This window comes from Miscanthus floridulus, chromosome 19 (genome assembly GCF_019320115.1).
Source record: "Miscanthus floridulus cultivar M001 chromosome 19, ASM1932011v1, whole genome shotgun sequence".
Classification (NCBI taxonomy): domain Eukaryota; kingdom Viridiplantae; phylum Streptophyta; class Magnoliopsida; order Poales; family Poaceae; genus Miscanthus; species Miscanthus floridulus.
The window spans coordinates 50,628,117-50,650,856 of record NC_089598.1 but is presented as its reverse complement, the minus strand read 5'-3'; the positions used below and the strand labels follow the sequence as shown (position 1 = coordinate 50,650,856).

The following is a 22,740-nucleotide window of genomic DNA, read 5'->3' as shown; positions in this document are numbered from 1 at the left end:
GCTATAGTGCACTACATTTGGTCATTTTTTAGACAATATAGATCCAGACAAGTCCGTGTGCATACAAAAAGGAAATGTTCTCATCCCCATACCTCTTCTAAAAATTGGAGTCTTCAACTAGAACATGGAGAAAACCTGAGTTCTCAACGAGGACATGGAGATGACTACATGTAATAAAATGTAAACCAAACATAATTTTATTAAATGCGGTTTTTCTGTGCGCAATAACCAAACACAAAAACACTGCATATATTTATAATGGCTTGGATTATACTACATAATAAGGTCTGTCTAATGCAGGCTAAGCCTAATGCAAACAAGCAATGAGACTCATGCATGCTCAAGATAATAGGATGTCTAGCACACGAATTTTATGTATCCTGATTAAGAAGGAATCTACGTGAGATTCATTCATGCCACCACAATTAGGTGAAGGATAAAACATATAATTACAGCATTAACGAGGTCCACCCAACATCTTAACTCTAAATCTTGTCTGAACTACACCGAAAAAACTTAAAAGTACTAGTAGTAACAAAGAGACCATGCGATGCGACACATATCGATTTGGAACCATTTTATTAGAAGCAGCAGGACAAGAAGACGACGGCAGCACCAAGCAAGACCGGAAGCAGGCTGCCAACGGCGGAAGACATCGATGCGGACGTGGCGGCGTTAATCTCCGAGGAGCCGACGGCCACAGGCAGCTCATCGTCGGCGGGGAGCGAGCAGGTGGCCGGGTGGCCCGCGCCGGCCTCGTCGGCCGCCATGAGCGCCTGGATGACCGTCGTGGCCGCCTCGCGGTGCCGTGTGGCGTTCCGATTCAGCAGCCACGTCAGGCCCATGAGCTGGCAGTCCTCGCGCTGCGCCTGCTTGGCCTTCGCCGACGCCGACGACGTGGCGTTACTCCTCCCACCCAGCTGCAGCCCAGGAAGCCAAGTACAACGAATCAGTAAGAAATTCACAGCGACTTTTTTTTTCCTTTAAATTTACATTACGAAAGGACAGAGATTCCTGTGGAGGTAAAAGGACACGAGAGTGGACGGGCCACAGCAATGGCGGTCTTCGTGCCCTCGCTCTCGGAACAGTTGGCGCACGCGGCATGATGTCACTGGCATCACACACTGCTTCTTTCTTGGGAACTCTGAAACCTCATGTGACCACGCATGCTGATGGTGCGTCCATGCCGCAACAACACAGTTAAAAAACAAGGCAGCAGATCATTTCGCATGAGATGGGCTTGACATCTTTGCCGTCCTTCACGGTCGTAAAGCTCACGGTCAGATTAGTAGCAAAGCAGATGATTCGGTCCAGTCCCGAGGGGTTAATGGAGGCTCCGTGACCGTGATGCTTTTTAGGTGAAAAAAAAGCAGTCGAAAGGAAAGGAGCATATCTCGAGTCCAGACGCTGAATGGTAAAGGCAACGGCCAAAGTGAAACTGAGAATAAAGGTCCCGGCATGGTGTTCTGGAGCAGATTATGCTCCAGGCCCTACACATCCTTGGGCCCCGGATTTCTCGCTACAAATCTCATCATTCGAGGGCACTTCAGTTAGGCAATTCACGTGCAACTGCTACTGTGATCTACTCTGTGAACATACTCTAGTAACTACTACCATGCAGTTAATCTTTATCTATTCCGTTTCACACAGTGCAAGTCTGCCGATTATATACTAGTAGTATAAAGTAACAGGCATCTGTCGTGGGTAAAGCTTATTCTTTGATGCCAAAACCCCTCTATTCCAAATTATAAGAGAGATATATATATGTTTTTGTTATGTACTTAGATATACACTATATCCAAATAAATAGTAGAAATAATATATATAGAAAAGTCAAATCGTCATGTAATTCAGAATGACAGAGTATATAAGATTTTGCTTGAAGCTTTCATCGCTAAAACTTTTCCTTTCTTTCTTATAGAGGCTCTACTGCAATGGGCCTGTTCGGCTGGTATTAAAGCCGGCTGAAGCTGTTTTATTGTAAGAAAAAAATACTATAGATTCTAACTGATAAGCCGGCTAATAAGTTCTGGCGAACATGCCCTAGAGTCTACTAGGCACACCTGAACTTTCTCTTACTCTTTCGTGTTCTTCTGTAGTAGCATGTATGCGGTGGAGGAAAACAACATTCGAGTGTTTCTATGGTCTCTGCCACCTTAGCCTTTGTTCATATGTACCACTAGTATAATCACCTTATACAAGATTTAAATTGTAGTCGTGATACTTAGAGTTATATCTCCCGATTTATGGGTGTAATTTCTATGTACAGATGGTGTAACTAAAATTCTAGATATCGAACCCCCTAAAATATTTTTAAATTTTTGCAACACTTTATTGGTCCTGTTTGGATTTTATGGTCTAAACTTTACCAGTTTAATTCCTAGTGATCCAAACAAGAGATTTAATGTGTTATACAAAGTTTAGCCAACCTCACAAAAACTTTAGACCACACAAGTAAACTAAGTGTTCTCTAGCATGCATGCAGAGAAAATTTCAGGTGCTAGGCAAAATAAAAAAAACCCAAATATTGATGAGTGCACAGCTAAAGGACAATATAAGGCAATTAAAACTGTTAGAGCAGCTAGAACATTCCCCTGCTAGCTAATACATGAGAAGCATCAGCTGCTCACAATGAAATTTTTTTCATAATGTTCAATCGTACTTGGTTTAGAAACACAATAAACTCTTTCTGACTTCCAGCAACAAATTCTCCTGGAGACTTACAGTACACAGCTTACTAGGGGAGCGATCTACGTGGGGTACTCTGTTTTATTACTTACCATTCTACTAATAAGTTCGTACTAGAGATCTTGTGAACTCTTCAAGGCATTTTCCCCATATTTTGTTTGGTATCAGTAAATACTGGGACCGCCTGTTTGTCGATTGTCACGGATATACATTCCACACAACTTTTTATATCTTCCAAGATATTGAAAGCTACAGGTTTGTCATGCTTGTCAAGTAGGGATTCATACAACATGTCATACAAAAATACCTGGATCTACCAAGTTACATGGTCACATCTATTTTCCTCAACATTCCTCTGAATGTGGGGCACACACGGTTGATGAAACAGATGCTATGATATACAAAGATGTCTGATAGGAGAATGCAATATACTGAATCCTGCACCCAAACCGCGGGCACCCGAGAAGCCACTTCTGATAGTTTAGTTTAGGATAGTACATAAGCATTCCATGAACAGAAGATACCATCAAAATATCTTTTAAAACATATTGGATGCGATACTATACTATTTTTTGCCGTTTTATATAGAGCTTAAAACAGTAGTTAAAAGGTTCACACATTGACAGCTAAAGACCATAAAAACATATTCTTCATGAGCAATTCCATTGATTTACAATTCAACATTTTAAGGCCCCGTTTAGTTCCTAAAAAATTTTGCATAGTACCCGTCACATCAAATCTTGCGGCACATGCATGGAGTACTAAATGTAGACAAAAAAAAAACTAATTACACAGTTGGATGAGAAATCGCGAGACGAAACTTTTAAACCTAATTAGTCCATAATTAGACACTAATTACCAAATAAAAACGAAAGCGCTACAGTACCCAAAACCCAAAAATTTTTGGATCTAAACACACCCTAAGTAGAAGCAAATTCAATGAGCAATTCCAATTCAACATATTCCCCATTAGAAAAAGATGGTAAGTTGGCAAGTGCACATTCCAATGCAGCAGACAAGAAGCATCAAAGGAAAAAGAAAAGAAAGCTCGTGTGTGTCTCACCTTGTTGAGCGCCCGGAGGCACCTCGAGCAGCCGGCGAGCCCCGGCAGCGCGCAGTCCCTCTCCAATCTCCTCGCCATCCTGCCCTGCGGCGCCGCGCACGCAGGCCGCCGCAGCCTCACCCCGCAGTAGCAGAACGCCACGTCGCACGCCGCCGTCCCGTTGCCAGTGCTGGTGCTCCCGCCCCCATGCGGCCGCGGGAGCGCCGCCCCGGCCGCCCGCAGCGCACGGTCCGCCGCGCCCGCGCACTCCTCCGCGTCGTCCGGCAGCACTGGCATGTCCACCACGGCGGCGGCCTCCGCCGACGCGGCCACTGACGCTTCTCCGACACCGCGGCCCGAGAGCGCGGTGGGCGCGTACGCGGCGTACAGCCACGCGGCCAGCGCCGGGCAGCATCTTAGCCGCGGCGGGAGCGCCCCCTTGCTCCCGCCGGCATTGGCGTTGCAGGACGCTAGGACAGCGGGAAGGAGCGGAGGCGACGGGGTGAGCTGGCAGACGGAGGTGGCAGCGGCCGCGGCGGCCTCTGACTGCTCCGGGAAGGCCGGGATTGTGGAGGCGCCCCCGGCTGACTGGGTCTGCGTTGGCGAGGTGGCGCCCGCGGACGGGAAAAGCAGCGACGGCTCGAGCGACGCTGGGTCGGGCAATGCCGGCCACGCCGCGGTCAGCAGCAGGAGGCGGGTGCTGATGGTGAGCAGCACCAGCACGGCGGTGTAGCGGTGGATGCCCGCCATCGCTGGTTCCTGACTTGCAGGCGTAGGAGAGAAGGTTCGGCTGCTCAGGTGACTGAGAATGGAGACAGAATCTAGCACTCCAAGACTGAGATGAAACGTTCGAGTCGAATACGTTTGGGGACTTTTTGTGCGGTGTAGTGCTGCTTGGCCTCAGAAGAGAAGCAGCTTGCTGCTTGCTTACACGCCAAACAAGATGTCTGACAGTCTTCGCTATTTTCCTGAGCTAGCTTAACAGCTCAAGTGAATGCCCGAAATGCCCTTGCCTGTTAATCATCCATGAACTGAAACATGAACATCATCCTGGTTCCAATGATAACTGCACTAAAAGTCCCTAATTTTTTTTTTGTTATGAACCATTCTGGTTCATAATTTTTAAATGTATATCTATTAAATTTTACCCTTTGTTCGCTTGAACTTATCAGCCGTGTTTTTCCTCTCACAGTAAATCAGCGAACAGTATTTTTCAGCCTAGCTTTTCAGCGAAACGAACGGGGATGTCTAAATTTCTCTACCTAAGTAGTGTATATGCAAGTATTGTACTATTGTTAGAGTAAATAGGCTTGGCCCATACAAGTATTCCAGTTATTCTAAATAAATAATAAAAACTCATTTATATGTAGTGTTATTCTAAACATTAATTCATAAATAGCCGGTCACAAGGAGAGGGCGAATGGGGAATGGGGAATTCTTGACAGCCCGTCATCAACTTCCTACAGTACGAAATCTTGCCCCTGATCATGATGAGGCCGATAAAGTGCCCAGGAAGGCGATATCCTATGTCAAGGTGGACGATGAAATACACCACAAGAGCACAATTGGGATCCTTCAGCGGTGTATACCCATCGAAGGCGGGATAAAAATCTTATAAGATATCCATTCGGGAGCATGGAGACATCACGCGGCACCAAATACTTTGGTGGGAAAGGCCTTTCGTAAGGATTTTACTGGACGACTGCAGTCAAAGACACCCAACAAATTGTTTGAACCTGTGACCGATCCCAATCACATGACCCTTCACCATATAGTGCCAACTTTTTGCCAAACAGAAGTATGTCCCATCTCAAGAACTGCAGACAATCCCAATCACATGACCCTTCACCATATAGGGACTCGATTTAGTTGGAAAACTCCCGAACGCGCCAGGAAACTTTGACCATCTATTCGTGGCCATCGAAAAATTCACCAATTGGATCAAAGCCAAGCCCGTAACGACGGTTACGGCCGGTATGGCCACTAAATTTATTCGGGAGATCATAAACCGTTACGGGGTCATGAATACAATCATCACTAACAATGCTATCTGGACTGTCACTCTTTTGAGCACTCCGGTCCTCACAAATGTTTCCCACACGTTTCTAGAATCACTACTGAACGGTCGTTTTAGCTTTATGCAGGCGGCATTCCAACCACCTCGATCAAAAGATCTGCAAAAATCAAAAACTTCCCAGACAGTCAAATAGTCTGCCTGGGTAAATGCTACTACTGAGACGGGCACGGTGCAACGCTTGCCTGCATAAATGCCTACTACCGAGGCGGGCATGATACAACGCCCGCTCGCATAAATCAATTAAAAAATAAAAAGGTCCAGGTCCTGGAGCCAACTCCAGCTTCTGGAGCCAGCTCCAGCTTCTGGAGTCGCCATCGCCAGGGTTGTCCGTCCACCGTCCGTGCTAGCTCCCATCACCATCGCCAAGGCTAGCCGGCCGTGTGCCACCTTCCGCCGGCTCACCGTTGCCGTCATCCGTGCTGGCTCCAGATCTGCAAAGGGGGAGACGAAAGAGTGAGGGAGATGAAGAGGGGAAGAGAAAGGGAGATGGGAGAGCTGTACCTACCCCACCGGTGCCGCCGCCGATAACCTCCACTGGATCCGACCACCCTGCACCAGATCCGACCGCTGTCCACCAGATCTGGCCACGTCCTCCACTGAATTGGGCACATGGCCACCGGATCTGTGCGTAGGCATCCGTCTCCTCGCCTCTACACTGGAGAGGGAGGCATGTCCATGGTCCTTGTTGCCTCCACGTGTCACCATCGAGTGAAAGCTCTAGTTAGGTTTTGGTGAATTGATGAAACCCTAAGTGCTAACCTATTTGCTCTAGTGATCATGAGATAGGGAAACACATTCCAAGTGGTGGAGCAAATGGTGAAGATCATGATGATAGTGGTGATAGTCATTGTGATGATCAAGTGCTCAGACTTGGAAAAGAAGAAAGAGAAAAACAAAATGGGCTCAAGGGAAAGATGAATTTGATAGGGCCATTTTATTTTGGTGATCAAGACACCTAGTGGGTGTGATCACATTTAGGATAGATAGCCGTACTATTAAGAGGGGTGAAACTCGTATCGAAATGCGGTTATCAAAGTGCACTAGATGTTCTACCTCATTGCATATACATTTAGATTCTAGTGAGTGCTAACACCCTTGAAAATGTTTATGAAAATATGCTAACACACATGCACAAGGTGAAACACTTGGTGGTTAGCACATTTGATCAAGGGTGGCAGATTTGGAGATCAAAAGGAGGTGTTTTTGATCGACCAAACTCTGGCTGCATAGTGACCGGACGCTGGCCTTGTGAGTCCGGTCATCACGGCAGAGAAGGTGTAGTATCGGTCTTCTACCGAACTCTGGTGCGAGGAGAGGACAAACCATGTAGGGCCTACGTTCGGTCAAGGCTGATGTACGCTAACATAAGCATTTCTGTGAGGTTGGAAGGAGTGAACGCAGGGGCACGTCCGGTCATTGTTTCGGTCGTGTTTGGGCGGCTCTGAAACCTCTCTAGAAGTGACCTGACGCCACGTTGAAGTGAGTCAGGTTAGTGGAGTAGCGCGTGGTCGCTGGTCTATGTGATTTGGGCATGCGGGAACCTGACGCTGGCATGGCGTGTCCGGTCGCCGTACATGCGTGTTCGGTCATCACTTGGGCGCTGGCATAGGCGAATCTGACCGTTGGAGATCTACGGAGGAGGTTGAACACGAGGGACACGTGGATGGAGATTCGTGACCAGACGCTGCGTGACTTGTGTCCGGTCAGCGCTACCTGCACGTCCGGTCACCCCATGTTTGTTGGCAGTGGGAAGCCAACAACTCTATTTCATGGGGGCTTCTTATTTAAGCCCCATGGCCGGCACTTGCTCACTCTCTTAGCCATTTTCATTAATATAGCAACCTAGTGAGCTGAGCTAAAGCCCTCCCACTCATCTCCATCATTGATTCATCATCTTTGTGAGATTGGAAGTGAATCCACGTGCATTGCTTGAGTGATTGCATCTAGAGGCACTTGGTGATTGTGTTTCGCTGTGGATTTCTCTTGTTTTTCTTGGTGGTTGCCACCACCTAGATAGCTTGGTGTAGTGATGATCATCGAGCAGAGAAAGGTGATTGCCTCCGGCTTTGATCATGGTTGAAAGCATTTAGGCCCCTAGTTGGGTTTCGGTGATTAATGATGACACAAGATTACTATGACTAACGTGTGTTTTGCAGAGGCAATTTGAGTTAGGTCATGGTAATAGAAATTAATTGGGCAATCATGGTTGTCATGCCCCTGTCGATGGAAATTGTTTTAGTTTTCAAAGGATGGACGACAAGGTTAAGGACGGACTAGTTCTAAGTGTCGTTTGGTGTTGGAGAGACACTTAGAGTAGTTTAGGACTTTGTTTTTCCTTTGGCCATACTATTAAGGGGGGTATGGACTAGTAGCTTGACCTACGTGAGTCTAGTGGGTTAGGTGTGGTGCACACTTGTCAAACCTAGCACTAGGTAGCTCAGCAATAGCCCTAAGATCAATTGGAGTCAACTTCATTCACATAGGATTTCAAGTTGGAAGTGAATGGAGGGTCAAATGACTGACCTAACAGTGGTCTGGTTATGACCGAACACTGGAGGGTGAGTCCGGTTAGTTCATTTGATCAACTGTAGTCATCTGGTACTGACCGGACACTAAATAGTGAAGTGACCGGACTTTGGGTGTAAGCATCCGGTCAACATCAGTAAGGTTCCAGAGAGGTTTCTGATGACCAGACGCGTTCAGTGGGTGCTGACCAGATGCTGGTCAGAATCCGGTGCAGACCGGATGCTGAACAGTGAAGTGACCGGACTTTAGGTGCTAGCGTCTGGTCAACATCAGTAAGGTTCTAGAGAGGGTTTTTCTTGACCAGACGTGTCCGGTTAGTGCTGTTTGGACGCTGGTCAGAGTCCGGTCAGAGCTTAACAGATCTCTTTGACACAGTGGTGGGTATAACTGACCGGAGCAAGGGAGAGCAAGAGCCTAGTGGGGTGATTGAGATTTGATAATCCAAGATTAAGGACCTCATTAGTGCATAGGGAGTAGCAAGTGTGCATCCACCTTTTCTCATTAGGCTTATGTTGGTCAAGTGAGAGTTTGTGCTTGTTACTCTTGGTGATCGCCATCACCTAGATGGCTCAGTGGTAATTGGGAGCTTAGTGATCATTTGGTGGAGCTTGTGGATGACCCAAGTCAAGTTGTGAGCGGTTGTGGGCGATTCACCGCGACAAAGTGTCAAAGAATCAGCCCATAGAGATCACTTGATCCTTGCACGGATCAAGAGGGAGCTACACCCTTGCGTGGATGCTCCAACGAGGACTAGTGGAGAGTGGCGATACTCTATTACCTCAAGAAAACATCACCGTGCTTTCCCTCTCTTTACTTTGAGTATTTACATTTGAGCAATTCATTTCATGTCTTTACATTCCTAGAATTACCTTGCTAGAGTAGGATTGGAACCTAGGGTGCAAAACTTTTATGCAGGAGAACAACAGAAACACACTCTAGGCACAAGGGGTGAAGTGGGCTAAGTGTAGGGCTTAATTATTGCAAAATTTTTGAATTAGCCCAATTCACCCCCCTCTTGGGCATCTTGATCCTTTCAATTGGTATCAGAGCCTCGTGCTCCCTAAATTAGGCTTAACCGCCTAGAGCAAGATGTCCCACGGGGATGGACCCCCTCCTATCTTTGAGGGAGATGATTTTCCTTATTGGAAAATTCGCATGGAGGCATACCTTCAAGACGATGAGGTTAACTATGAGAAGTGAATGAAAAGGCTAGAAACACACTCTTTAGAGGCTTTTGCAAGGATATTTTTAACCGTGTGTGGAACCACAAAGACGCCCATACACTATGGTCGGACATTTGTGTGCTCCATGAGGGAACCAAGAGTGAGCGTGATGAATGCTACCACCTTGTGATGAAAAAGCTTAATTCATTTGAGATGCTTCCTAGAGAAAGTGCCAATGAGATATATTCATGCTTAAATGTTCTTGTAGAGGAAGTCAATGGGCTTGGACTCACACTAATGCAACCCTCCAATGTTGTGAGAAAGATCTTGAGTGTCCTCCCCATTGACAAATATGGGCATATTATGACGGTGCTTCATCAAGGTGATCTTTCCACCGCTACACCAACTCAAATATTGGGGAAGATCAATGCACATGAGATGTATATGCACATCACTCCACAAGATGGCCCTTCTTCCACCAAGAAGAAAGATTTGACATTCAAGGCAAGCCAAGAGAAGAGGGGCAAAGCAAGAGTTGATCATGATAGTTCAAGTGATGATGAGATTGATGATGTAAGTCTTGCTCTCATGGTGAGAAGAACTACCAAGATGCTCAAGAAGCTAAACAAGAATGGTGTCAAGTTTGATGGCAAGAAGAAGAAATTCTTCACTAGTAATAGAAGGAAGCCCATCTCCGAAATGGATTGCTATAATTGTAGAGAACTTGGTCATCTAGCTCATGAATGCCCCAAACCTAAGAAAGACAAGTACAAGAAGAAGTACAAGGAAAAGAAAGATGACTCAAGTGATGAAAATGATGATGAGAAGAAGAAGAACAAGCCATACAAGAAGAATGATGGCAAGAAGAAGGAATTTCATAAGAAGAAGAAGAATGGCAAGGCATACATTGTTGGTGATTGGCTCACAGATATTGAATCATCAAGTGGCTCATCCGATGATGAAAGTGAGAATGAGAATGAGAAGGTGGCCACTCTTGTGATTGATTCTTCACTATCTTCACCGACACTATCACCGTCATCCTCTACACACCTATGCCTTATGGCCAAGGGTGAACAAAAGGTACAAAATGATGATGATAGTAGTGGTGATGATAGGGCTAGCAATGATGAAAGTGGTAGTGATAGTGATGAAGAATTTGAATCACCTTCTTATGATGATCTTGTCAAGTTGCTAAACCAATATACTAAAATTATTAGAAAGACAAGAGCTAAAAATGAAAAGCTAGAACTTGAGAAGGACTCACTCTTAGCAAAGTATGACATAGCCGAAAAAAGCTAGTGTTGAGCTTAGAGAAGAAAATAAAATTGTGTTATCCAAACTCAAGGAGCTCAAATCCTCTAGAAAGGAGCTTAGAGAAAAACATGATAAACTTGAGGGGATACATAATGAGCTCACCACTAGCTATAATTTGCTAAAAGAAGAGTACACCAATCTCAAGATTAATCATGACAATCTTGTTCTTTCTCATGAGTTATTATTCAATGAGCGACATGATGCTACTAACAATGTTGTTAAGATTGATATAGCTACATCATGTGATGACTTGATTGTTGAGAGCATTGAGCAAGGTTCTAGTAGCAAAGGCAAGAAAGTGGTTGAGTCCGACAACTATGATGAGTATGTCAAGCTCAAGAATGAGAATGAAAAGCTCAAGAAAGATCTTGAAAAGCTATCAACCACCAACACAATTTTGATAGAGAATCTTGACAAAGATTATGATATGCCTCTTGAGAATGAGATGCTTAAAGAATAGAACAAGAAACTTAAGATGGAGAAAAATCATGATGAACTTAGAGAAGAAAACAAGAAGCTCAAGTTGGAGAAAGAACATCTCAAGACCGGTTTGAGCAAGTTCACAAGAGGCCAATATCTCTAAAGTGAGCTACTCATGAATATTGTGATGAAGATGGATAGAAGTGGTATTGGGTACTTGGCAAATCAAGAGAAGAAAGCTCAAGCTCAACATCAACAACAATACAAGTCAAAGCCTAAGCCAAAGAGATATTTTGAGTGTGGACAAGAAGGTCACTTTGCTCATGAGTGTCAAACTCCACCACCACAACCCTTGCCCAGGCATGCTAGACCCTTTGCCTTCAATGCTCACTACATGCTTAGAAAGGATCTAGTGGAAAGATGAAAGTCATGTTCTTGGTCCTCCCAATAAGAATAGGCCTAAGCAAATTTGGGTTGCAAAGTCACTAGTTGAGAAAGTCAAGGGCCCCCATCAAGTTTGGGTCCCTAAACAACAAGCTTGATCTCTTGTGTGTAGGTGAACTACAAGATCGGTGGAAGTCATTGGGTTATTGATAGTGGTTGCACTCAACATATGACCGGTGATCCTCATATGTTCACCTCACTAGATGAAGAAGTAGATGGTCAAGAAAGGATTACGTTTGGTGATAATTCAAAGGGCAAAGTTCAAGGATTGGGCAAAGTTGCAATATCAAATGATCATTCATTATCAAATGTGCTATATGTTGCTTCATTGAGTTTCAACTTACTATCTATTGGTCAATTGTGTGATCTTGGCTTTCAATGTTTGTTTATCGAGAAGGAAGTGGTTGTGTCAAAGAAAGATGATGATCAAGTTATATTCAAGGGTTTTAGATACAACAACCTATATCTAGTGGATTTCACCTCCGAAGATGCAAACTTGAAGACATGCTTTCCAAAACATCACTTGGGTGGCTATGGCATAGAAGACTTGCACATGTTGGGATGAGCTCACTCAAGAAGCTAATGAAGAATGAATTGGTGAGAGGCTTGAAGGATGTGAAATTTGATAAGGACAAGTTTTGTAGTGCATGTCAAGCCGACAAGCAAGTTGCAAACACTCATCCAACAAAAGCTTACATGTCAACAACAAGAGTGCTAGAGCTTCTTCACATGGATCTATTTGGACCAACAACTTACAAGAGTTTGGGAGGAAATCTCTATTGTCTTGTGATAGTTGATGACTACTCTAGATATACTTGGGTGTTCTTCCATCATGACAAGACCAAAGTGGCCGCAAGTTTTATGAAGTTTGCCAAGAGAGCACAAAATGAATTTGATGTGAAGCTCAAGAAGTGACAATGGAAAAAGAATTTGATAACACAAATATTGAAGCATATTGTGATGAAGTTGGGATCAAGCATGAAGTCTCCGCAACATACACTCCTCAACAAAATGGTGTAGTAGAGAGAAAGAACCGGACACTTATCACACTTGGAAGAACAATGTTTGATGAGTACAATACACCCGAAGCTCTATGGGCGGAAGCTATCAACACCGCATGTTATGCATCCAATCGCCTATTTCTTCAAAAGTTTCTTGGTAAGACCCCTTATGAGTTGCTCAATGGGAAAAAGTCGGACGTATCATTCTTCTGGGTGTTTAGTTGCAAATGCTACATCTATAAGAAGTGGCAACACCTAGGGAAGTTTCAAAGACATAATATTGGTTTTCTTGTTGGTTACTCATCAAAGTCCAAAGCTTATCGAGTATTTAATCATGTCACCGGCTTGGTTGAAGAAACATATGATGTGGAATTTGATGAATCTAATGGCTCCCAAGGAGCACATGAGAATCTTGATGATGTAGGTGATGAACCATTGAGGGAGGCCATGAAGAACATTCCGGTTGGAGACATCAAGCCCAAAGACGACGAAGATGATGTACAAGTGATTGATCCACCTTCTTCATCAAATGTGCCACAAGATGATGATAAAGATGGGAGAGTAGAAAATGAAGATACTCATGTCTCTCAGATCAAATGGTGGCACAAGCTCAAGATGTTGATGCTCCACAACTTCCCCCTCAAGTGGTTAATAGAAGAAATTCACCCCTACTACAAGCATGTCCACAAGATCTCATCATAGGGAGTCCTTCAAAGGGTGTAATGACTCGCTCTAAAAACTTGCTTTATTTATTGAACATCACTCATTTGTTTCTTGCATTGAACCTAAGAATGTAGAAGAAACTCTTCAAGATTCGGATTGGATAAATGCCATGCATGAAGAGTTGAACAATTTCACCCGCAATGAAGTTTGGACACTTGAAGAGCGACTACAAGGTGCAAGAGTCATTGGAACAAAGTGGGTGTTCCGCAATAAGCAAGATGATCAAGGCATTGTTGTGAGGAACAAGGCAAGACTAGTTGCAAAGGGGTTCTCTCAAGTTGAAGGGTTGGATTTTAGAGAGACCTTTGCACCGGTTGCAAGACTTGAAGCCATTCGTATCCTCCTTGTATATGCATCGCATCATGAAATGAAATTATATCAAATGGATGTTAAAAGTGCATTTTTAAATGGTTTTCATAAATGAACTAGTCTATATTGATCAACCTCCTGGGTTTGAAGACCCTAGATATCTTAATCATGTCTATAGGTTGTCCAAGGCGCTATATGGGCTTAAGCAAGCCCCAAGAGCTTGGTATGAGCGCCTTTAGGATTTCCTCATTGAGAAGGGCTTCACCATTGAGAAGGTCGACACCACACTATTCACCAAGAAGCTTGATGGAGAGATCTTCATTTGTCAACTATATGTTGATGATATCATATTTGGCTCATCAAATGAAGATTATTGCAAAGAGTTTGGTGAATTGATGTTGAAGGAGTTTGAGATGTCAATGATTGGAGAGCTTATATTCTTTCTTGGTTTTCAAGTCAAGCAAATGAGAGAAGAGATTTTTATTTCTCAAGAAAAGTATACCAAGGACCTTCTCAAGAGGTCCAAAATGGATGAATGTAAGCCAATCAAGACACCTATGCCATCCAATGGATATCTCAACCTAGATGAGGGAGGTAAAATGGTTGATCAAACTCTCTACCACTCTATGATTGGTAGCTTGTTATATTTGACCGCATCTAGGCCCGACATCATGTTTAGTGTGTGTGTGTATGTACTAGATTTCAAGCTAATCCTAAGGAAGCTTATTTAGTTGTCATTAAAAGAATCCTTAGTTACCTTAAGCACACACCAAGCATTGGTCTTTGGTATCCCAAAGGAGCTAGATTCCAACTAGTTGGCTATTCCGATTCGGATTATGCCGGTTACAAAATTGATAGAAAGAGCATATTCAGAGGGTGCCATTTGCTTGGTAGATCACTAGTGTCTTGGACCTCTAAGAAGTAAAATAGTGTGGTTTTGTCCACCACCGAGGCAGAATATATTGCCATGGATGCTTGTTGTGCACAAATTCTTTACATGAAGCAAACTTTACTAGACTATGTTGTAGTTCTAGAAAAGGTACCTCTTTTATGTGACAATGAGAGCGTGGTAAAGCTTGCTAATAATCTAGTTCAACACTCTCGCACCAAGCACATAGATATCTGCCATCACTTTCTTAGAGATCATGTTGCTAAAAATGATATATCACTAGAAGGTGTAAGGACCGATGATCAATTGGCGGATATCTTCACTAAACTGCTAGATGAGGCTACATTTTGTCGGTTGAGGAATGAGGTCAATGTGCTTGACTTTAGTAACTTCACTAAAAAATTATCTTGTGTTGTCCCTTGCATTGCATTGTAATATAAAAAATGTTTAATTTTTAGTAATGCACTTAGGGCTTGTCTAACATGGTTAAGATAACCGCCGAAAAGCGTGTGAAGAAGCTTAAGCTTGGATCAAACTTGATAAGCAACTAGACTTACTTTCAAGTATTGCATTGCATGTGCATGTGTGTTGCTTTGTCGTTTCTTTTCGGTTATCTTTTGAGCACCCGTTGTGTTTGTCCACAAATAGGGAGAGCATTTGAAGGTACTATTAGTCATAAAACCCTCTTGTGTGGTCACATGGTGCTCCTCGCCCCTTTTATTGCATATTTTCTTAAAAAGAATTATAGCCTAAGGCAAAATATTTTGAAAAATTTGAGGGCTTGAGAGAGGTCTCCCACATCAGTCCTAATTGGTGTTTATTTGTGTCTTATTAAAGTTGGGACTTGATTGGGAAAAGGCAGTGCGAAGGAACTCTAAAGATTTGCTGAAAAATGGTGACCGAATGCTGCATAGTGTTCCTCTAGCGTCCGGTGTGAAGATGGCCCAGTGCCCAGTCATACAAAGAAGAAGATGTCAGGATCGACCGGACTCTGTTGTGCGCCCAATCATGAGGCACTGGATGCGTCCGGTCGTGACTTGAGGGGTTTTGGACCTCTCTGTTGTTGATCGGACTCCAGGTGGCAGCGTCCGATCATTGCCACCGGTGCATCTGGTCATGGAAGTGCAACTAGAATATATCTCTCTTCTTCTCTGTCACGCGGGGCCACCATTTACCATTCTATTCTCTCTCCCACATCTGCCTCCGCTATCACGTCGCTGCACCTGCTATGCCTATATCTCCGCCGTGCCCATGCCTGCCTCATCATGCCCTCGCCCTTGCCCGTGCCTACCTCGCTCCGCTGCGCCCGCGCCCACGCCTACCTACCACGCCACCACCGTGCCCATGTCCACACCTGCCTCCGCCGTTGCGTCGCCGCACCCGCTATGCCTATATCTCCGCCATGCCCGTGCCTGCCTTGCTGCGCCCGTGCCCGTGCCTGCATTGCGCCGCCGTGCCTTCTCGGCCACCATACTATTTCATGCCACCAAACCCTCACCCTAGGCATAACCTTGCTAATCCCGGTGGTGCCCCGTGATGCTCTCCTTTGCTTGTTGGTCGCCGGATCATCGAATTTCATCAGGTAGCAAGCCATCAACTTCAATTTCTCATCTACTGCTTGCTTCTTAGGGTTTCTTATCTCTAGATGAATATAGTGATTATTTATATTTCCTATCTATTCCATCGTGCAACGAGTCAGTGCTCTTTTGGTTGATATGGTAGTTGTCAGTAAACTCGGGGCCAAGCCCACGAGTACGGATTGAGGCCAAGGCTCACGAGTGTTAGTTGGCAGTTGTTTCATGTCAGTGGCAGTGATTCTCATTAGCTTTAGAGATGGCACGTTGCAAGAATGCCGGAGGTGGTCCCGGTGATGAGGATACAAGGCCTCCGCCTCGTCTGACTGCTCAGCAAAAAGGAAAGGTGAAAAGACTACAAAGAAGAAGCACAAGTTCGATGATGTTGAGGCAGAGAGAGCAGTAGTAGTGGCAGCCACCACAGAGCAAGCCAAGAAAGGTGGATCTAGGAGTGGCATTCGTATAGGCGATCAGTTGTCACTAGCTTAGAGGGCCGCTATCGAGAGGATTGAGACTAGTCTTGGTAGTCCACCCAGGACTATCATGCTTGGAGGATGGCGTGTCTCTTTAGAGGAGAGTCAGACTCAGGGGTGACTGAGCAACAGACAGAGTCACTAGAGCAGATAGAAGACGCTTAGTAGGGAGAGTAGGTTGAGGAGACAGAGCAGGCAACACAACCACAGCTTCGAAGTTCCAATCGCACATGCACTCAGGTGTCACCGAGGCCTCAGACAGAGGCGGGGCTCTCATCCACCTCGCAGACTATAGGGTCCACCTCCCGTGGTTCACCTTGATCTGAGGGCAGCCATATCCAGACAGGTGCAGCAACTATGGTTCATACAGTTTGAGGATTAGTTTCTACCGAGGTGGGATGAGCATGCCTCAGAGCACTTCTACACTGTGTTGTAGGAGGACTTCTATAATGCATATCTCAATAGTGGTGTTGCTTTCAGATCTCAGCGGGTCTACTCCTTAGAGTCTCTAGTTGCAGCTATAGGTGAGTAGATCCATCCTCACCTTTCTTATCTGCCAAGCTTGATAGATCTTCTTGGACGGACTGGTCGCTATGTTCCATCATGGGTTCATGAGTTCTGCTCCTCTATATGGATTGGCCCAAGGCACATATTTATTTACTTTGCTTTTAGAGGCCATGACTACAGGCTCTAGAGCTCGAGGGTCAGAGAGATACTAAGGATTCTAGAGTCACCTATTCGTCTTCACGAGGTATGCTATGGATAGACAAAGCCTCCAAGACGCCCTCATGGTAGACATGTGCCACCTATAGATCTTGTCAGACCTTGCTTCACAAAGCCGTTTGGCGAGGGGTCGAGCAGGACACCATGTGGCCTTACACCTACAGCTCGGCTCCTTGATGCTATTATGAAGAGGACTCTGCTTTTGAGGATGGGCTACTGCGAGGGCCTAACTCAAATTTAGCTATGGCTAGTGTATTACCTAGTGTCTCAGACTGTCTTTGATATTTGGGATGTGATGCTTTCTGAGATGGAGGACACACTAGTAGAGGGCTTCAGAGGTCACTGTCAGCTACCTTATGCTCATTGGATCACTTTCTTACTCTGAAAGGTAGTTTCACACAAGTCCCCAGAGACATTGGTAGAGTGGACATGTGCTACTATTGAGTTTCCATAGTATGACATGAGCCAGATGCTACATCACAGTCATGCGAGGACACCTCGCCATCCGAGTCATCGCCCAAAGGTACCAGAGATAGTAGCTCCGCAGGATGAGATCATCAGGGGCATCACAGAGACAGAGGAAGAGAAGCTTAATGCACAATAGGAGGATGAGGTCGAGAGCGATTCGAGTGATAGCTCAGACGATGACTATCAACCAATTCTGTAGATGGCACCACATCCTCACGATAGAGAGGCTAGTGGCTCTAGCTCAGCTCCACCACAGCCACCGCAGATAGACCCGGCACTCCTAGCTATACTTGAGCGGATGAGGCAGGACTAGGCACGCCAGACATAAGATACCGTAGCTGCACTTTCTCAGGTTCAGGCACGACAGGATGAGTTTCAGCGATAGCAGCAGGCCATGTAGTAGCAGCAGCTAATGATTTAGCAGCAGTTACTCAGCTTCATGCAACATGTATTCACTGCTATCAGGGTTGATCCTCAGCAGCTACATTTTAAATTGGCCAGCCTGCCACCACCACTCTAGTGACTTCAGCTGTACAGCCTAGTGGGCCTTCGAGTCAGAGACAACCTGCTCCTCAGTTTGCCTCACCTCTAGAGTAGGTGTCTCAGTGGTTTGCTTCACCAGGGACAACTCAGGGTCCGCACTTTACTCCTATTGTTATGGGCTTTACTCCGAGTCATACTTCTTCGGCGTTAGTGACAGACACCCTAGTCTCCAGGAGTCTTGGAGCTACCTTCAGTGAGCTTATAGGGCAGCCTACACCTCTAGTGTTCTAAGTCTCTAGTCCTACCATAGCTGCTCCAGTTACCAGGACTACTGAGATGATCTCGTTGTCTGTTGCATCATCCGAGCCACCTCAGACAGTCACTCCTACACTTGAGGCTTTAGCGACAACGATAGAGGCAGATGTGGCTCCACTTCCTACAGTGACACCTCTAGAGTCATAGGCCATGCTAGTTACTAAGCATACCTAGATCGCTTCACCTTCGCTTCTAGCTACAGAGGGTTAGACCGCTCAGAGTTCAGGGTCAGAGGATGATGCAGCTCAGTTTCAGGTCTCTCACCGCACTTCAGTGCCCGACTCGACTGCTCTTGTCCCACCATCCGACCCTTAGGTTTTGGTGCTTGACGCCAAAGGGGGAGAGGGAGCGAGTATGTTAGATCTAGGGGGAGCGTGTGAGATGGTCTCAATTCGTTTCTTTTGGTCTTTTGTGTGTGATACTTTGTGCATTCATGTTTACTCTCATGCATTGTATTATATACATGTGATGGTATGACTTATGTGACATGTGTGCTCTCTACATTGATATATATATGTCATGTCACTTGGTTATGTTCATTTGCTTTGCTTCTGCATTTTTTACTCCGATTCAAATGAGCTTTACTTCATGTACTCATGCTTAATTCATATCCTTTGAGTACACCATGTTGGCTTGGGTCATATAAGCATATCTAACCCCTTTGTTCTTATTGTCAAAAGCTTATATGAACCAAGCATGTTGAAAACCTCACTCATCTCTTTTACATACTCGAGGTTGTGTTGTCATCAATCACCAAAAATGGGGAGATTGAAAGCATCTAGGCCCCTAGTTGGGTTTCGGTGATTAATGACGATACGAGATTACTATGACTAACGTGTGTTTTGTAGAGGCAATTTGAGTTAGGTCATGGTAATGGAAATTGATTGGACAATCATGGTTGTCATTCCCCTGTCGATGGAAATCATTTCAGTTTTCAAAGGATGGACGACAAGGTTAATGACAGACTTGTTCTAAGTGTCATTAGGTGTTGGAGAGACACTTAGAGTAGTTTAGGACTTTATTTTCCCTTTGGCCATACTATTAAGAGGGGTATGGACTTGTAGCTTGACCTAGGTGAGTCTAGTGGGTTAGGTGTGGTGCACACTTGTCAAACCTAGCACTAGGTAGCTCAGGAATAGCCCTAAGATCAATTGGAGTCAACTTCATTCACATAGGATTTTGAGTTGGAAGTGAATGGAGGGTCAAATGACTGACCGAACGCTGGTCTAGTTATGACCGGACGCTGGAGGGTGAGTTCGATTAGTTTATTTGATCAACTGCAGTCGTCTGGTACTGACCGGACGTTGAACAGTGAAGTGACCAAACTCTGGGTGCCAGCATCCGGTCAACATCAGTAAGGTTCCAGAGAGGTTTTTGATGACCGAACGCGTCCGGTGGGTGCTGACTAGACGCTGGTCAGAATCTGGTACCAGACTAGACGCTAAACAGTGAAGTGACCGGACTCTAGGTGCTAGCGTCCGGTCAACATCAGTTAGGTTCCAGAGAGGGGTTTTCTTGACTGGACACGTCCGATCAGTGCTGACCGGATGCTGGTCAGAGTTCGATTAGAGCTTAATGGCTCTCTCTGACACAGTGGCGGGTATAACTGACCAGAGCGTTCAGTCACCCTGACCGGAGCGTCCTACCAACCCGTAGAATGCTGACTTAGCCTCTAAACGTTATGTTTTCAATGAGGGGGTATAAATACTTACTCCACTCAAACATGGGAGGTCTCTTGCCCATTTGTTCAGCTGAGAAACACCTTTGGAGTGAAGGGAGAGCAAGAGCCTAGTGGGGTGATTGAGATTTGATAATCCAAGATTAAGGACCTCATTAGTGCATAGGGAGTAGCAAGTGTGCATCCACCTTTCTCATTTGGCTTGTCTTGGTCAAGTGAGAGTTTGTGCTTGTTACTCTTGGTGATCGCCATCACCTACATGGCTTGGTGGTGATTGAGTGCTTGATGATCATCCGGCAGAGCTTGTGGATTACCCAAGTCAAGTTGTGAGTGGTTGTGGGTGATTCACCGTGACGGAGTGTCAAAGAATCAGCTCGTAGAGAGCACTTGATCCTTGCGTGATTTAGGGGGAGCTACACCCTTGCCCGGGTGCTCCAATGAGGACTAGTGGAGAGTGGTGACTCTCCGATACCTCGGAAAAACATCACCGTGTTCCTTTCCCTCTCTTTACTTTGAGCCTTTACATTTGAGCAATTCATTTCATGTCTTTATATTCCTAGAATTGCCATGCTAGAGTAGGATTGGAACCTAGGGTGCAAAACTTTTATGCGGGAGAACAATAGAAACACACTCTAGGCACAAAGGGTGAAGTGGGCTAAGTGTAGGGCTTAATTATTACAAAATTTTTGAATTAGCCCAATTCACCCCTCTCTTGGGCATCATGATCCTTTCAGTGGTGATTGTGAGGGATTCTTGACCTTTCTCCGGTGGAGAGCCAAAAGGTACTCTAGTGGATTGTTCGTGGCTTGTGGATCCTTATCTTGTGTTGGTTGTGCGGCACTCGATTGCGGGAAAGGCGTGTGATGCCTATTAGTGCGTGAACCTCCAAGTGAGTGAATCGCCACAACGGGACTAGCTTGCCGGCAATCAAGTGAACCTTGGTGAAAAATCATTGTGTCATCATTGTCTCCAAGGATTTCATTGGTATTCAATGTGGTTGATTGATTGTCTCTTGCCACAGTGGTATATCTTCACTACCTCACCCTTATACTTACATTCCTAGTGTAGCTAAGCTCTTTAGTGTAATTAGTTTTGAGAGCTAGCTTGTGTCTTGTCTAGTGGTTAATGAGGCTCTTTAGTTAGTCTTTAAGAGCTCACTAACTTAGTGGTAGTTACATAGCCTCTTGTGTGATTTAGAGATCATAGATAACTAGAATTGTGGATAGGAGGCTTGCATTTTGAGAAGACTAGCGCAACACTCACTTCGCTTCATAATTGTCTAATCACTTGGCTTAAGTGTGGTTGTAGAAATTTTTATAGGCTATTCACCCCCCTCCAGCCATTAGGACCTTTCACCGGGGAGGAACCCTATGCCGCTAGCTCATGCTTCTCTAGGATCTACCCCACGTCGCTGGCCCATGCTCCGTCAGCCCGTGCTCTGCCAAGATTCATACCGCTAGGACAAGCCGCTCGTGCGCCTGCTCCTCCATGTCGGCTCCTGTGCTACTGCATGTGATGAGATAGAGGGAGGCATGAGAGAGAGAGGGGCATGTGCGGTGCTACTACTCCTATGTGGTGAGAGAGAGAGGCATGCGGTGCTGCTGCTCCTATGTTAGTGAGAGAGAGGGAGGCATGCGGCTGAGCAGAGGGAGAGTTGACTGCCAGTTCAAAACCCTAGCTCTGTTTTATATATGTGTCTGTCATATTGGGCCTGGTGGTGAGCTTCAGGTCTGTTTCAAGAGGCGGGCCTCTTAAGAGGTGTGCCTCCGAAAATGGGCTAATTTTTGGAGGCGGGCCTAGGAGGCCTACCTCGTGAATGGATTGTATTTGACCTCCTTCATAAATCAACTTACCCAGATGGACATTTTTTACTGCCTCTGTAAATCGATTTACCGAGGCGGACATTTCTGACCACCTCCGTAAATAAAATGTCCACCTAGGTAAATGCATTTTGCAAGACAGTCAACAGTGATCGCCTCCATAAATCCTCAGGTATTTTGCGAGGTGGTTGGATTTTGTGACTGCCTCGGTTAAGGTTTCGGTAGTGCCTCGCAAAATCATTTGTGTATTAGTGACTAATGTGCGAAACCTTTAGTGCATGCACTCTAGTGCACACCGAAAGGTAACATGTAAGTGTTGAAAACTCATCTAACAACCGCGCACTGTTCCTACTCACCGGTGGCAACTCTGGTGTCACCACAGGACAATTCCCATGCACTAAAAATAGCTCTATGAGCTTCGTTCAAAAATCTATTTCAACCAAACTCCCAAATGTTGTCCAACGTGACATCACCTTCAGCACTGAGTTAGCATTTTCAAAACCATTTCACAAAGGTTTTTCACTTCCTCCTTTCCATGCCACCCCATCTAAATGCAACATGAGTTAGATCTCACCTAGTGGCACTAGATAACTATTTAGCTCACAAGAAA

The 22,740-nt window shown here is 45.3% G+C and overlaps 1 protein-coding gene across 1 annotated transcript; it reads right to left on the bottom strand.

Moving 5' to 3' along the window:
* Positions 1 to 289: 289 nt before the first annotated feature.
* LOC136529001 (uncharacterized GPI-anchored protein At4g28100-like) lies at positions 290 to 4,710 on the bottom strand. Its single transcript, XM_066522020.1, has 2 exons — positions 3,752 to 4,710; positions 290 to 920 (listed from the first exon to the last, which is right to left on the bottom strand). Exons 1-2 carry the CDS (start codon positions 4,478 to 4,480, stop codon positions 582 to 584), a joined length of 1,068 nt encoding a protein of 355 aa, XP_066378117.1. The 5' UTR covers positions 4,481 to 4,710; the 3' UTR covers positions 290 to 581.
* Between the last annotated feature and the right edge of the window lie 18,030 nt (positions 4,711 to 22,740).

Coding starts and splice junctions, on each gene's coding strand:
- LOC136529001 (XM_066522020.1), bottom strand. CDS start 4,480: ATGGCGGGCATCCACCGCTACACCGCCGTGCTGGTGCTGCTCACCATC. Junction 921..3,751: donor GCCTCCGGGCGCTCAACAAG/GTGAGACACACA, acceptor CCTGGGCTGCAG/CTGGGTGGGAGGAGTAACGC.